We start from the raw sequence: 18067 nt of genomic DNA on the forward strand, positions 1-18067 counted from the left end.
AATAGTCACACTCATGATCAATTCATCATTAAATCAACGAGTGTGGTATTATATACTTGATTATGGTCTTTCTTTCGTGTTTCTGGAACAAAACCCACAGAAGTCTATTTGGCCCCATCCTTATGTTCCAACTGCTGGAGTTGCCATCAAAGCCCACTCCAGCCTATTCATGTTCTCATTTGTGGGACACAGACCATAAAAGTCTGTCCAGCACTGTCCTCATGTTCCAGCCACTGAAGTTGCTGCCTAAGCCCTTTCCAGCCCATCCTACACCAGATTGCCATGTATGAGACACAGACCATACAAGTCTGCCAGGTATCAGCTCTAGTTCATCACAGCCAGAGTCGCCATCTAAGTGTCACTTGACATATCCGCACACATGCAGCCATTTAAGGTTAGCATGCCTTTTTGAATTCCGTCATCATTTGTGACTCTACCACCTCCTTAATGGAAGACTTTCCACATTTATGCTGTTAAAGCAAGGAAGAAGAGGAGGAGGAGGAGGAGACAGCACTCAAATAAATTGGTATTCGGTAGATGAGAGGCTGGTGCAGGTGCAGCTTACACTTCCATGGAAAGCCCACAGAACTGGTTCCATCCCCGCGGGAACCCCGCAGAAACTGCCTCCGTCCCCACGGGAACCCCGCAGAACTGCTTCCATCCCCACGGGAACCCCGCAGGAACTGCCTCCGTCCCCGCGGGAATCCCGCGGGTTCCGCGGGATTCCCACGGGGACGGAAGCCGTGCAGCTCTCTAGTTGGGACCCAAGATGTGAGCTGGATTATGAATTGGTTGACACAAAGCAGAGGATGGTGGTAAATGAAATTCACTTGGAGAAAAAAGGTGAACAATGGAGTTCTCAGGGATTCACCTTGGGGCCGACTGTGTTTGGTATCTTTGTGAGTGATAACAAAGGATTAGAAGGAAAAGTTTAGACTTTTGCATATGACACAAAGATTTGTAACAGAATTGACACCCCAGAAAGAGTAGAAAAACATGAAGTGGTCTACACACATTTTAGAAGAATGGTCTAATGCTTAGCATTTAAGTTTTAATGCAGTCAAATGTAGTGTGAGGCATTTGGAGAGCAGAAATTCAAAGGAGCTGTTTTCACTAGAAGGTGAAAGGCTGATGTGCATGGACTTGGAGAGAAACCTTGTGGTGTAGTGAGGATTTCAGTTGCAAAACAATGTGACAAGATAATGGCCCAGCAAGAAGGATATTTGGCTGTGTAAAGAGGTGCATAATCAGCAGAAAGGAGGAGGTGACAATGCTCCTGTATAGGGTAAAAAAAGGAAAAGGGATAGTATTTGATATACCACCTTTCTGTGGTTACAATCAAAGCAAGTTACATATAATTTTCAGGTACTTATTTTGTACCTGGGGCAGTAGTTATTAGTGAGGCCTCACTTTTGAAGTACTGTTCAGTTTTGGAGGCCATATTTTACTAAGAATGTAAAGAGTAGAAGCGTTCCAGAGGAATGCAACTGAAGTGGTACAAAGTCTGTGCCAGAAGGCATACAAGGAGATATTTGAAGATCTAACTATGGATACTGTAGAGGAGAGATGGAACAGGAGACTTTTAGATATTTGGAAGGTATTAATGAACAGTTGAACCTGTTCCAAAGAAGAAGCTGTAGAACAGGAGGACATGAAATGAAGCTGCAAGGAGGTAAACTTAAAAGCAATGGGAAATGTTTTTTTCCACAGAAATGGAGGTGGATGTCTGGCATGCATATGGTAGAAAAACAGTGATGAAATTCAAAAAGATACAGAATAAACACAAAGGATCCTTTAATAACAAAATAATGGATTCCAAATACAGAGTATTTCAACTCAAAGCAAAAGTAATATTTGTACTTCAAAAAAGGCATTCGGGGAGGGGGAGGGGGTATGGTAACAAAGGCGTGGGAGGAGGAGGTGACCTTCTTAGAGCAGCAGTTACAATCCTAGTGAATTGATTTGCTCTTTTCTGACCACCGACAAGTCAGATTATGACCCATGAACTGCATGTCTAAAGGCTCAAACTTAAGAAGCCTGACAGCTGCATCTTTCTGGCTAAAAACTCTGCTTCAGCATTCTGTGTAGCCAGAGCCTTACAGCAGCAGTTTCTAATTCTAGGTCATGCTGACTCTTAAGAGCGCTCTTACCTCTCCCCTGACAGAGTATTGGTGCCACTGATTCTACTTCACAGAGTTTGAAGGCGAAGAAGGGTTGAGATTTTAGATAACACTATGATAAACATGGGTGCTAGAGAAATTCCTGTAATGAAATGGCGACCAAAATAGTTGGTAAAAGAACCTTGGACTTAACATTCAGATACTGTGTTTCATTCTATGTAAACAATGGGGTGAGACAGAAAGTAGCTGAAATTGCAAGTTGTAGACTGAATGGGAGGGGGATTGATGCTCAATCCGTTGTATATAAGGCACTGCTGTTCTGTATTAGACTGAGGCAGAGATCATCAGCAGTGAGTGCGTCTTTACCACAGTGATATCTCTTCCTCTTGTAGCAAATGCTGCCATTTGTTGCGACCTAATTACTTTTCTGATTACTTTACCTAATTACTTTGACTACTGTACCTAATTACTTTGTCTGATTACTGTACCTAATTACTTTGTCCGATTACTGTACTTAATTACTTTGCCTGATTACTTTGCCTAATTACCCTGCCTGATTGCTTAGTAATCATCTATATTGGAATAAAGACTATCCCTTTGGAAGGAAAATAGCTTCTGTCTTTTCTGTCACCCCATATCAGTCCATTGTATCTTGGGTGGGTGTAAGAAGGTAGAAACCCTATTTGTCCCACATTTCCAAATTGTATATTTCTTATGGTAAGTAGATATATCAGAGAAATAATTCACATATAATTACATCCCTCACTGATACCAGGTTGTCAGAGGGGGGCCATATAAGAACAGACTCCACTATAAACACTAGCCACCTTACTGGGCACACTAGGTGGGCTACATAAGCATTGCCATACTGGCAATGGCTCAAGGTCCATCAAGCCCAGTGTCCTGTTTCCAGTAGTGCCCAATCCTGGTTACACATACTTGGCAGGATCCTAAAAGAGTAAAATAGATTTCATGCTGTTTATCAAAGAAATAAGCAGTAAATTTTCCCCAAAGTCCATCTTAATGGTTTATGGACTTTTCTTCCAAGACTTGTCTAGTCTTTTTTAAAGCCTGCTATTCTAACTGCTTTTACAGTGTTCTTTGCCAACAAATTCTATTGAGTGAAGAAATATTTTCTCTAATAATGCTTAGTAACTTCATTGTGTCCCTTAGTTCTTGTACTTTTTGAAAGAGTAAACAAGTGATTCATGTCTACCTATTCCACTTCACTCAGTATTATATAGAACTCTTATCATATCTCCCCTCAGTTGACTCTTCTCCAAGCGGCAGAGATGCAGTTCAATTGCAGTGTCTTTTAGATACTACGTTTTTTAGGTTTTACAATGTACAGTTTTATGATTATTTAAAGAAAGGCTATGGTTTCATTCCATAGGGTATTATTGTATCCTTTTACTTCAGTTTTTGAATATGCTATACATACTAGTTAAATTTGCAAAGTTCTTCAACTGTTTGTATTAATTGATACTTAATTACTGCTGTGTTTGTCTATTGCTTATGTTTGACTTATTCTTGCTGTACACCGCCTTGATCCAAATAAATAAATAATTGTTGTACTGTAGCATATGTATTATTTTCTGAAAGACACTGTAATTGAATTGCTTCTCTTGGTTGTTTCACTCAATGAAGTTACATAGACATACATTTAAAACAAATGGGAGGAGGAAATATTTTTTCACTTAACAAATAGTTATTCTCTGGAACTTGTTGCTGGAGGATAAGGTTAGCATATCTGGGTTTAAAAAAAGATTTAGACAAGTTCCTGCTTGCCCCGGGATTGGTAGCATGGAATGTTGCTACATTTGGGTTTCTGCCAGGTACTTATGACCTGGATTGGCCACTGTTGGGAACAGGATACAGGGCTTGATGGACCATTGGTCTGACCTAGTATGGCTATTCTTATGTTCTTATACAAGTACTTTCTCTATCCCTAGTGATCTCATAATCTAAGGCAGGGGTGCTCAATTTCAGTCCTTGAGTTCTGCAATCCAGTCAGGTTTTCAGGATTTCCCCAGTGAATGTTGGGCAGATTAGATGGACTGTACAGGTCTTTATCTGTTGTCATTTACTATGTTACTTTGTAATATGCATGAGATCTATTTGCATACAGTGGAGGCAGTGCATGTAAATAGATCCTATGCGTATTCATTGGGGGAAATTTTGAAAAACTGAGTTGCAGACCTCAAGAATTGACATTGAGCACCCCTGATCTGAGATTTTTTTTTAAGTAACTGGGACAATGGAGTGTTAAGTGACTTGATCAGGGTCACAAGGAGCTGTAGTAATATTTTGTGAGTGAGCATGGGGACTAGGAAGCACATTCTTCAAATGTAGTAGCTTAATGTTGTAAAACTGGAGAGTTGCCAAGTTACCCCATTTCAGGAGGGAGATGTTAGGCGAGTCTTGGATATCTGGTGCATGATGAGGACTACAAATAGTGCACTGGATTGGGATATCAGTTCAAAAATAGGGCTGGCCAAAAAGTCCTTTCTGGAACTGGGTAGCTTGGCTCTCGAGCAAAAGGCTTCAAACCTGGAAAATTGGACAAGTCATTTTCACCCTCCATTGCCTCTGGTAGAATCTAGAGATGCTAAGAGTAGACTATACCAAAGAATGAGTTTTATGGGCAATGTGTCTGAAGTATAAATTTATAAAAAGTTTTACATAGAGTAGCTTCACAAATGGAAGAAGTGTTGGGGTCTGCTTACGATTATCACATATTAGACAGTTACCTCTATGAGAGCTTACCCCAAATGACAATTGCTGGAACATACACATTCTTGGGTTTGTTTCTTACACTAAGAAAACAAATAATACTTACTCGGAAATGAAATAAAAAGAAAAGTTTATTCTAGAAACAAGTAAATAGTAGCTCAAGCAGAGGCTTATAGCAAGTCTGAAATACAGAAAAGAAATGATTAGAGAGACCCCCTTGTCTCCAAGTCAGTTCACTGCCTTGGGAACAAAGAAGCCACCCTGAACACTGTCACTCGTATTTATACAATACATTATTATACAATAATCTGGAAACTAATTACCATCTTAGCACATCTCACTAACCAATCATCTACCTTCCTATTCCAACACATCTGACTTTTATCCTATCAATTTTCAGTCCATACCCTAATTCTTAGAAAGCTGTTACGCCTCCCTACCTGACTCTGAGTCACAAAGTCATGCTATCTTCATCCACCTACTAGAAACTTCTCTCCCACCATACCTTCTGTCACAAATTCCATGCCCCTCTCCTCATGCTATTTCAACAGTTTTCCAAACTGTAACTGTTTTTTTTAACTGTACCAGCTGACCTGTGATTGAGCTAGCAAACTGTTCCCAACTTCCTCTTTTTACTATCTAGATATAATGTGGTTTCAAACTATATAAAATACAGAAAATCTTGACCCAAAGGTTAATATAAATCCAAATATCCATTAAAGTTATCGTAATTACATTGGACCATTCTATATGCATATACTTATCTTCTAAAAGCTTGTAACAAAGTTCACAATCAGTAAATTCTTAAGCTGTCTTGTATAGTAGACATGACCTGAACATTGGTCAGCAAAAATATAGAAAATAGTTTTTTTTCCATTCTTGTGACACACTTCCCTCCCCAGGATCTTGTATAACCGTCTCCACACCCATATACATCTGTGTTTCAGTGAGGGGTCCACTTCCCCTTCTCCCATCGCTTGCCCAACAAATCACTGTAAATGCATAAACATGTTTTTAGGTCCAGTCTAGTCAGTAGGAGTATGGGGTCACATGGCTGTCCTTGCACAAATTCAAAGGGCCACCCTGCAGCCTGATCTAGTTAGCAAGGGTTGAAAACAGCACACAGAATAATTAGGAGGATTTATTTATTTATTTATTTGTGACATTTATATCCCACGTTATCCCAAACAAGTTTGAGTTCAGTGTGGCTTACAATAAACAAAGAATAATGCATAAGAAAGTAATTTGCTGTAAGAATCCAATTTTGCAATACAATATCATAAACATACTGGGATAGCTATAGATATTTAATATTTAGAAAATCTATTATGAATGAGAAATATATGAAATCTTACATGTAACCCTTGTTTCATTATCTTATTCATTATCATAGCTCCCCCCCCCCCCCCCCCAAAGTTCTGTCTAGAAGGAAAAGAAAGTGATATTTAGCTTTATTTAGCTTTATTTATCTTTGCTTCTTCTGATAACATATAGGCAGAGTGGAGGCAGTTTTAGGACACTTTTCAAAGGAATTTGGCTAATGATAGTTAGCTGGGTAAATTGCTCAGACTGAAAACATCCCTTCACTTACTATGATATAGACGCATTCATATTAGTGGACCTCTCTACTCCAGGCCAAATTTGTATGATTGTCTCCACCAGAGACACAGAAACACATACTTATACATGCTGAGAACGGAGAGAGTATGGAGCAGAATGATGAAGGTGATCTGGATTTAAGTACATTACCTCTTCCAGAAAACAAGGTTGATATCATCAGTCTTCCTATTTGCACAATAACAGATCATTTTTTGTCACTGTGGTAAGATGAATGGGTAATAATTAAGTTATGGAACAATTCAGCATACTCAGCATTATGTGGTGGTTGCAGTGCTGAGCTAATTATAAACTGATTTGGAATAGTGTTGCCTTAGCTGTTTGCCAGTAAACCTAAAAATTGAGCAGATGTGTTTTATTATGAAGTTTTCCATTAGTAAACCAGTGTGGACTGGTAAGTGTTTTTGCTTTATTAAAACAGTCAAATGGGGTTGGGATTAACAAACCGCTAGAATACAAGTAACTAAATAAATCCCAAAGGTTAAGAATAGATTCAAGCTTGAAATCTTAACCTCTAGAAACCCTTGAAATCTATTTTTAACCTTTGGGATTTATTTAGTTACTTATATTCTAGCGATTTATTAAAACAGTGACAACTACTTTCTTTAGGCATATCATTTGTTTGAAACTTAAGGGATCATAAGTTTGTGGCATCATTTTGGAGTGGGTGGGGGTATCATTTGACATGAAGGGGGGTGCTGGATGTCAGTTTTGCATCAAAATCTTGCAACATCTTTATGGACAGCTCCAATGCAAATTAGCACTTCTACAATATAGGGGTAATTTTCTGAAGTTTTTCTTATGTGTAAAGCATGTTTTACACACAGAAAAGACCTGTTACACTATTGTGCTGCTGAGTTTGCAGACAGGATTGCATGTGACCATTCTCAGTACTATGCTTTGTCTAGATTTGTTTCAAACCTCCAAACAGGAAAAATACAAAAGTATTTATTATATCCTTGTTTTATCAGGAGTAGGTTAATATCATTGGTTCCCTAAGAAGGAAAAAGAGAAAAAAAACCCAGACGCAAAAAACTCACATTTAGTGAGAAACAGCAAACAGCATTTTTGTTATTTTTTGACGACACAGATTCAGCTTTTATTGTTTGTTCGAATAGCAGATGGATTTTCTGAAGCGTCCTTCCTGATGCAGCCACAAGGTTGTCGAAACAAGGCGCTCTTGTTGAAGGGCTGATGTCTTCTTCGTTGGTGGAAAGATTTTTTGTAGGGCTCCAGAGCCCTCAGGAGGAGTGCTGGTTTTCAGCATTCACAGCAGCTCACAGGAACTCTCAGTGATTTGCAGCTCAGAGCTGTTTATAGTAATTTACAGCAGCAGATGTCCTCAAGATTTGTGGATTAGAGACTGTCTGTTTAATCAAAGCTAAGTACCAGCCATTTAGGGGCTAGTTTGCTGTTTGATAGTAAAAGCTAGTATGAGGATATTTAACACAATGCCTGTTTAATGAACTGTAAGGATTGCTGTGCCCTCTGGTAGGGGTTGTTTTCCATAGGTAGCCTTTTTTTGCATGTTTTGGGCTGGGATTAGTCTGTGATAGTTTAGTTTTGGGTGAGTGCCCCTTTATTAGTTAAAATAAAAGAAGGTAAGAGAGTTTTTCATCTCATTTGCTTTTTCTCACTAAATGTGAGTTTTTTGCATCTGGGTTTTTTTTCTCTTTTTCCTTCTTAGGGAACCAATGATATTAACCTACTTCTGATAAAACAAGGATATAATAAATACTTTTGTATTTTTCCTGTTTGGAGGTTTGAGGTTTCAATTGTTTTCTAATATATTTAAAGTGGAGGTTTTTCCACAATTAAAGGGACACTCACAAACTAACTATATATAAACTTTGCAAACTCCTTTTAGAGAGTTATAAGTTATAGAATACCATAAGTTAAGTGCTAATGAACCCCATATAGGTGCATGCACTGACGTAAAGTAAGTGGGCATGCCTAAATGTAGGCATGTTTATGCCAACTTGCCTAGTGTTCTGTTACAGAATCTCGGCTCCCAGATGCTTTTAGAGAATTAGCATTCAACGCACTGCATCTAGGTGTCTAAAGGGCTAGATTCTATATATGGTGCCTGAAAAAAATTATCCATGCAGAATGAATTTCCACCTAAGTGTATTCTATAAGTGGTGCCTAGATTTAGGCACGATATATAGAATATGCTTAGTTGATATCCCAGCGCCTAGAACTACACGCATTCATTTACACCAAGAGAAACGTGGTGTAAATACCAGGGGCATATTCTGTCATGGTGTGCCTAAATTTTGGACCACCCATTTCGCCGCCTATAACCACACCCCTTTTTGCCTCCACCCATTAGAATTTAGGCGCTGTGCATTACAGAATACATTTAGGGAGTTATGCACCTAAATTCTAATTATTACCAATTAGTTTTATTGCTTGTTAAGTGCTGTTAAAAATGCTGAGTGACTTGTTGAGCCAATTAAGTTTTGTTTTAGAATATGCTTGGGTTTTGGTGCAAAATGCTAGGCGTGATATATAGAATCCAGCGGAAAATGTGGTACACAGTTACAGAATTCCCTGTGTGTGTATTATATCAGAATGTAGACCTGCCAGGCATCAGACTTGGAGTTCAAGCCAGTTGTCAGAAGACAAAGTTGTACGGTAAGCAGTCTCCCAGTAATGAGGTCTTGTACTTTAATGATTTAAAAACTTTCATTCTTAAGTGCACCTCTTCAGTGTTCATTTAAGATGGTTTTCGGTTTTGCAGGCGGTATATAAAATGAAATAAAATTTAAAAAATAATAAAATTGACTCTGCACTCTCTTTCTCAAAAGAGCTCAAATGACACTTTCCCCACTGCAATGCATATTGCAGCTGCTCAAGAAGTCCATGAAGTGCTGCTACCTGGACTGCAGAAGCTCCATGATGTGTTGGCTGCCAAATCAAAGGAGTTTGCTGACATTATTAAAATTGGCCGCACTCATACTCAGGATGCTGTTCCTCTTACTCTTGGCCAGGTATGGAAAGAAGATTGAGGCACTGAATCTTAGAAAATATGTTTATTTTATGAACAGGTATAGTCAACTAGTTCATCTGCTGTTCTTTACTAAAGTGTTTTGTTAGTGAAGCAGCATTATTTATAGAAACTTGCCACCCTTCCTGGCTTTGCTGAAATTCTCAGCTGAAACTGCAAAAATGATGTCTCTACTAAAGGGTAAAGGTTCAAGGGTTTGATATACTGCCTGTAGTACAACCGGAGTGTTTTACATTTATTATATGCATGTGAGTGTGGTCAGGTAATCATTTTTTCCACTTATCCTAGTTTTGGTCTCCTGTAATGGGTTGTGTCAAAAGTTAAGTGAAGGTCCCGATACGAGCCATGTTTTGGCAAATGCCTGCATCAGGGATCGTAGATATAATGAAAAGGCTCTTAGTCTTTATTTTTATCTCTTCAAAAGCAGCAGAAATATGGATGCAAACCAACATGCAGTAGTTGAAATAGATCCTCAACAGCCTGTGTCGGGTCCTTCAATAAAATTTTGAGACAACCCAATTCAGAAGGCTCACTATTCTTCTTGTATGCATCTTTGTTACTTGTACTTTGGATTCCCTCTCCTTAGTTTATCTTGTCACCTGTAAAACAGCTCCTAACGTCCATTGTTAATTTTCAAATTGATAAGGATGGCTGGCAGTGAATTTGGCCTTGTGCTGATTACCTGTTTTGGTGCAGTGATTTCTCTGTTTACCTTATCTGTTTATACTCTATGAATTTGATTAACCTATGATCTGAACTTCAATGAATTTTTTTGTATCCAATTTTTATTAGAGAAATATAAAACATACAAAGTAACCCCCTCATCCCAACATAACGCACAATAAAGACATCTTCTTCCTCTTCCCACCCACCCCTCCAGTCCAATGAAAAACAACCAACCTCCCTCAAGGAACATAAGTACATAAGTACATAAGTAGTGCCATACTGGGAAAGACCAAAGGTCCATCTAGCCCAGCATCCTGTCACCGACAGTGGCCAATCCAGGTCAAGGGCACCTGGCACGCTCCCCAAACGTAAAAACATTCCAGACAAGTTATACCTAAAAATGCGGAATTTTTCCAAGTCCATTTAATAGCGGTCTATGGACTTGTCCTTTAGGAATCTATCTAACCCCTTTTTAAACTCCGTCAAGCTAACCGCCCGTACCACGTTCTCCGGCAACGAATTCCAGAGTCTAATTACACGTTGGGTGAAGAAAAATTTTCTCCGATTCGTTTTAAATTTACCACACTGTAGCTTCAACTCATGCCCTCTAGTCCTAGTATTTTTGGATAGCGTGAACAGTCGCTTCACATCCACCCGATCCATTCCACTCATTATTTTATACACTTCTATCATATCTCCCCTCAGCCGTCTCTTCTCCAAGCTGAAAAGCCCTAGCCTTCTCAGCCTCTCTTCATAGGAAAGTCGTCCCATCCCCACTATCATTTTCGTCGCCCTTCGCTGTACCTTTTCCAATTCTACTATATCTTTTTTGAGATACGGAGACCAGTACTGAACACAATACTCCAGGTGCGGTCGCACCATGGAGCGATACAACGGCATTATAACATCCGCACACCTGGACTCCATACCCTTCCTAATAACACCCAACATTCTATTCCCCCCCCATTCTCATAACCCACTTACTTTTCATTAGAAAATAACAGGGCCAAGTGAGTCCACTCCTCATTAGTCGGATCATACCGACCATGTAGTTGATGATTAAGGATTGCCAAATTACGAAGATGAGCCACTTGCACCAGAGGTTCGTTTCCAGTGTTTCGATCACCCTCTTTGCTGCAGCCAAACATAGCCTCTTGCGTCGAACCTGCCAGCGGAAACCCAGTGCATTACTCAGTCCAAGCAAACAGGCCTTAGGAGTCGGTGACAACGGTTTACCCAATATTCGGGACAGGCCCTGAACCACTCGAGTACAGTAACACTGAATAAACCCACATTCCCACAAAATGTGAAAGAAAGTCCCTTTAGCCTGCAAGCACCTCCAACACTCATCTGTGGTTACATTAGGAAACATAGCTTTTAATTTCACAGGAGTATAATACCAATGTGTAACCACCTTATGTGCATTATCTTTAATCATCACACAATTCAAAGACTTTTGAACACCCGTTTCCATTCACTCTGTGTAATCTCCATACCCAGATCTTATTCCCACTGTTCGATAAACCCAAATCTCTTAAAAGACAAACACCAAAAAAAAACCTAATAAAACAGTGAAAGGAGACTAGGCCAGTGTCTTAGAGCCCGTCATAAATTTTCAAAATGCTCAGTATCATCTGGATCGGATTGGAGCCAACCCTGTCCCAGCATATAACGCTTAACTTGTAGATAAGAAAATACATCACCCTCATGCAACCCATGACCTCCAAAGGAGGTAAACTCTCCTACATCCAAGAATTGGCGAAAACAAGTAAGCTTCTTCCCCTCCCATCGAAGGAAGACTCCACTCTCCCGGCCCGCCTGCAAACCAGGCTCATAACAAAGCGAAGCGAAAGACAAACTCCCACTTCCTATCCCCATTCCCCTCTTTACTCTATTCCATAGTCCCAAAAGGAGTCTCATAAAGAGATTGATAATCCTCCTCATATAGTCTAAGGGAATCTGAGATATCCACAACAAGTAGTTTAGGGGGAAGCTAGAAAAATGTTCTTGTTCAAGTACCACTCCTCCCAATCCCAAATTTGCCTAAATTGGTCCACCCAATAATACCATAAAACATTTGGAAATGCCCTTCCTCCTTATTCCTGCCTGTGCCACAGAACCTTTTTTTGCTAATCTTTGTGATTTCCCCCCAATATAAGTCTAGAAAAAACCCTTGTAGCATCTGCAAAACCCCTTCTGGAACTGCTATTTGGCAGTGTTTGGGACATGATCAAAAGACGAGAAAGCTCCTTCATCATCAATGCTGCAATACTCCCCCACCCAGATAATCGGGTGGAATGCCACCAGGACAAATCCCCCCCTAAGAGGATCAGAATTAAGGGAATAAAGCTGCGAAAGATCCCTTAATCCCTAAGTATCGAATATGAGTGTTCGCCCATTTAAAAAGAAAATTACCGTGTATGAACGCTTTTTCCCAGGTATCCAAAGAAATTCCCCAAATCTCAGTTTTATCTAATTTTACTTTAAAACCTGTCACCTTCCCAAACCCTTTCAACTCATGCAATGTAGCTAGAAGAGAAAGATGTGGGTAACTAACATACTTCAAAATATCATCATCAAACAAGGCTTTGTGGGGCGTCCTCTCACCCAGCTGGAAACCATATATATCTGGATTAGATTGAATCCACTGAACCAAAGGCACAATTGACAAAGCAAATAAAAGAGGTGACAGAGGGCACCCCTGTCTGCTGCCCCAAGCAATAACAAACATATCCGAATAGCCACCATTCACCCTCACCCGAGCCGAAGGTCTAAAATAAAAACTACGAATCCATGTACAACAATTCTCTCCCAGTCCCGCCCTCACCAAAACCTTCCATAAAAACGCCCATTGGACCCGGTCAAAAGCCTTCTCCGCATCCAAAGACAAAAGCAATAGCTTTCACCAGGCCCGCTGTGCCTTCCAAATCACATTAAGAATATGCCAGATGTTATCACCTATGTTTAGGAACAAAACCTGCTTGGTCTTGTTGTATGAAACCAGGCAGTACCCAAGCCAATCATGTTGCTAAAACTTTAGCAAAAATTTTGACATCTATATTAAGCAAGGATACCGGGTGATAGGAACCACAACATGCCAAAAGTACTGTAATTCCTGCTTCACACATACTAGGAGGCAAAACATTACCCTGCAACAACCCATTACCCACCTGTGTTAACAAACCCCCTATATCAACCCTAAAGACCTTGTAAAATTTGGCACTAAGGCCATCTAGCTCCAGAGTCTTCCCCATCTGCAAGTTCTTAATAGCTTTCCCCACTTCCTCCAGCTGTATAGGTGCATTCAAACACGCTCTCTCCTCCGCCACCACAGGCAAAGCAATTTTCCTGTAAATACACTTTCAAATCTACCTCTGCACGTGATTCTGTATAGAAAGGCTTATAAAAATCAAAAATTGCGCACTAATAGTAGATATAACAAAAGAGAGGGAACGAAGTACAAACTAAAGTCCAAACAAAAAAAACAGCACCACGGGCCTTTAAAAATGGAACACAGTTCTTTAATGAATGAGCCTTGACAAAAAGACCCGACACGGGCCATGTTTCGGTGACTAGCACCTGCGTCAGGGGTCACAGTGATGACGTGGAAAACTTGGGGATTAACTCGAATATATTCCTTACTCCACGTCTCATATAGTAAAAGCTACAAAGCACCAAGGCACTTTCACTTTCTGTATCCAAATGGATAGTCACCGAAACATGGCCCGTGTCGGGTCTTTTTGTCAAGGCTCATTCATTAAAGAACTGTGTTCCATTTTTAAAGGCCCGTGGTGCTGTTTTTTTTGTTTGCACTAATAGTAGAATCATCTGAATAACAAAAATGTCCTCTCAGATCTCTAATCTTTTGTAGCAGTTTTGGGTTCCCTCAACAATCTGACTGAGTCCCAGATCTGTTGCCAGACTCAAAACGACTTTGTCTTAGACAATGATGCATGCTCCAACTACCAGCGCCCCAACTCTGTTCGAACAAAATTCAACTCCTTCCAAACCTTATCACTGAGGGCTCTTTGATGCCTCCGCTCCAACTGGAGAAGATCTTCCCAAAGTCTTAAATGTGTCTGAGCTCTCTTTTTTCTGTGTAGACATCCACTTCACCAAATATCCCCGAAACCGCCTTAAGAGCATCCCGTAAAATACTGTCCGAGAGCATCCCATTATCATTATCCTGGAGATAATTCTGAATTACCAATTTTAAATCTTCCTGAACCATACTATCTCCTAATAATTGTTCATTAAGTCTCCAAAAACCCTTAGGGTGATGTTAGCCCTCCAAGAGTAATTCCACCCACACAGGTGAGTGATCAGAAACCTGCATCGATTCTATACCAGCATCTCTTACCTGCGCAAATTATCCCCGAGTGCAGAAAATCAAATCTATCCTTGTATATGTTCCACCTGAGTGAGAATAATGTGTATAGCTCTTAGTGGATGGATAATGCAGGCACCACACATCTGAAAGATCTAGGCCCTTAACCAGAGGCGTAGCCTTTGTAAATTAGGCACCTGTCAGTGTTGGACGGGCGCCAGTGCCAGTATTGTCGCTTAGGTGCAGTGACTGTGGCCGGCAATGATTAACACAGGCTGCTTCTGCTGCATCCCATCTACAAGGAACCTGGAAGTTATATCAGGAGACGGGAGGTAGCAGAGGTCCCAGGACCAGCCAGAGAAGGCAGCCTGTCTTCTTAATTACAAGTAAAATTATTCAAATTGTGACCATCACCTCAGGAACACTCGTTCCACTAGAAGAAACTTTGTTTAAATCAGATGGGGTTTTGTTTGTGTGGTGACTCTACAGGATGTGGAGCCCATTAGTCCTGAGCATATTATTTTTGGTGACAAGGGTCACCAAAGGCAGCCCTTGCCCTAGAGCCTACTTTCAAATACAGCCTGACAGTTTATGAAATAACACAAATAATCACTAAAGACACTAAAACCTATACAGAAAACGTACCACACCATATTCACCTATGAAAAGCTAGTACTATAAATATTACACTGGGTCCTAGAGCACCAATATACCTGCACTACAAATATTACATGGAGCCCTAGAACACCAACACATTTACTACTGGTAAAACAGAACAAGTGAGACTGCTAAAGAGTTCTACGCAGAAACTACTTGCCCACAGAATACTACACCTTGGTCACATACCAAATACAAAACAAGGGATCACTTTATAAAGATAAAAATTGAATTGGGAACCCCAAGAATTCAAACTAGGCATGTTGTATAACATGGGAGAAATGAAAACACAAATTATTTTTTTTCTTGTACTGAAAAAAAAAAATTACAAAAGACATCTGTGATGCACATTTCCCAAAGCTAACATATTCCACCAAATAAATTCAAAACAAAATACTTTTTTCTACCTTTGTTGTTTGGGTATTTTATTTTTTTCAAGCACGTTGGTCCCAGTTTCTTTTCTATTTTTCTGTCTGTCTTCTGTTGTCTTTCCAGTGGGTGCAGTCCATTTGTCTTCTCCATTTCCTTCTTATCTTCTTCTATTCCCTCACTATATCTGTCTCTGACATATTTCCTCTTTCTCTGTTTTCTGTCTCTCCGCTCAGATTTTATCTTCTCACTCTTCAGTCCTCCACCTATATTTCACTTACCAGTACCTATCAACTTTCCATCTTCTCCTCTCACCCCTACCTCTTCTGTCTCACTCCTTCCCTAACCTTCTTTTTCACCCACTCCCCATTATACAATTCTACCCTCTGTACTTACCATCCTCCTCTTACTCATCTCTTCTTGAGAAACTTCATTGTCTCTGCCGACATTGTTCCACCATGCCAACATCTCCCCTCCCTCTCCCTTCTTATACCCTTGTAGCCCAGCATCTCCTTAACCCCTCAACCCTTCTCTCTCCTCCCCCCCTATGGTCTAGCAGTTCCCTATCCCCTCTATTTGTTCCCTCCACCCCTATGGTCCAGCAATTCCCTGTCCCTTCTCTCCCCCTTTCCTCCTTATTGTGCCAGGAGACATTTCTACACAAATTCCCAATGCCATGTGCCTTCCAGGTTGTATAGACAGCACACTGCACACCAGAAGTTAAAGCCTGCTAAGTGTTCACAATCCAGGAAGGAACCAAGTCATCAGGGTTTGTGTAGCTGCTTCTCTCCCCTTCTCTTACCCTCTCTCGCTCCTCCTCCTCTGGTCTGCCACCTTCTGCTTCTCTTCCCACTTTCCATCTTTATAACACCAGGCTTCCCAAAGCAGATTACAATAGTTAACATAAAGTTGAATCCATCAGGATACAAGATATCCTCACTGAAATTTGGCCAACTGTATTATATTGAACAGTGTAGAAGATTTAGCACAAAATAGAGTTTATTAGTGCTGTTTCTACCAGCTACAATAATTTTAAGCTATTTTAGTGATATTCAATTGTCATTTCATGATATTTATATCTACATATGGGAAGCTTTGATTTTTAAGAAGTATTTATTGAATAAAAAGAGATAACAGAAAGCAGTAATACAATGTAATACAAATACAACAGTTGTATTCAGTAGTAGTGAAAAGTCTCTTTTAAAACTATTATACACCATAAAGGAACTTCCTTATTTTAACATTAATTTTTAATATTAGTAAAACCCAACCAAATCCCCGTGAAAAGAGGAGAACCCCCCCCCCCCCCCAAAAAAACCCATGTCCCAATCAATTCCCACAACTTAAAACGAACAACGAGTTACAAAAGGCTCCCAAATAGCCTCCCATTTAGATAAATTTTCAAATAAATTATGTCAAATAAGTTAAAATAAAATAAAAAATGTTTTGTCCTCCATCTTTTAAGGCACTGCCTATCCAACTGGAGCAGCTTAAACATTTTAGGATGGACCATGCATAGACAGTCTCTAACTTCTAATAATCAGTTTTTGCTATTGTTTTGGGTGAAAAGGCTAGATAGCTGAGTCTCCAGTTTTGTCTAACCTCCTTGCCTTCAACCCCCCTCCCTGAGTCCAGCACCCTTCCCTCTCTCTCTCTGTTGCCACCATCAATTCCCCTCCCCTAGTCCAGCACCCTCTGTTTTCCCTTTCTCCACTGCCATCAATCCTCGGCCCTCCCCAAGTCCAACACCCTCTGTTCCCCCCCTCGCTCTCTCTCTCTCTGCTGCCACCATCAATCCCCCTCCCCCGAGTCCAGCATCCTCTGTTTCCTCTCTCTCCACCACCATCAATTCCCCTCCCCAAGTGCAGCACCCTGTTTCCCCTCTCTCTCTCCACCACCATCAATTCCCCTCCCCAATTGCAGCACCCTGTTACCCCTCTTTCTCTCTCCACCACCATCAATTCCCCTCCCCAATTGCAGCACCCTGTTTCCCCTCTTTCTCTCTCCACCACCATCAATTCCCCTCCCCAAGTGCAGCACCCTGTTTCCCCTCTCTCTCCCTGGTGCCGCTAACGCTGCTGCCGCCGCCTGAACCGTCAAGCCTGCTCTGTTTAGCTGTTCCCTACAGTGCTAACATGCTGTCTGCCTGAACAGGTGTTGGATCTGCACCTCAACACAAGTATTTCCTGTTTACGCGAGGGTGGGTCACGAAGTAGAGGGAAGGATCCAACACTGGCTCAGACAAGGCAAGCAGCATGTTATTGACAGTCCGGGAGGGGAGGTGGGGGATGGAAGTGGTCTTGGGGACTTGGTGGGGTGGGAAGGGACGCAAAGTGAGGGGAGAAAGTTACTGCAAAGTTTTTTTTTTTTTTAAATCCTTGCTGCAGTGTGCCGACCATGCTGGTAACTGCATAGGCGCCATTTTTTAAAAATCAATTTGGGGGAGCAACCGCTCCCCCTGCGCCCCCCCCTTTAACTACACCACTGCCCTTAACAAGATGAAAAAGAGCTTTCCTATGCTTCTTGTTGTATTCCCCCCACCCTCTAGAGTTATCCCAAAGCCCATCA

At 40.7% G+C, this 18067-nt stretch overlaps 1 protein-coding gene across 1 annotated transcript in view; it reads left to right on the plus strand.

Annotated features, from left to right (window-relative positions):
- The window catches only part of FH (fumarate hydratase), a 160299-nt gene that overhangs the window by 51358 nt on the left and 90874 nt on the right, over nt 1-18067 (plus strand). The window contains exon 5 of the mRNA XM_030196382.1: nt 9281-9463. Within this exon, the coding sequence (XP_030052242.1) occupies nt 9281-9463 (183 nt within the window). The remainder of the gene's footprint in view (nt 1-9280; nt 9464-18067) is intronic.

This window comes from Microcaecilia unicolor, chromosome 3 (assembly GCF_901765095.1).
Source record: "Microcaecilia unicolor chromosome 3, aMicUni1.1, whole genome shotgun sequence".
NCBI classification, from domain to species: Eukaryota; Metazoa; Chordata; class Amphibia; order Gymnophiona; family Siphonopidae; genus Microcaecilia; species Microcaecilia unicolor.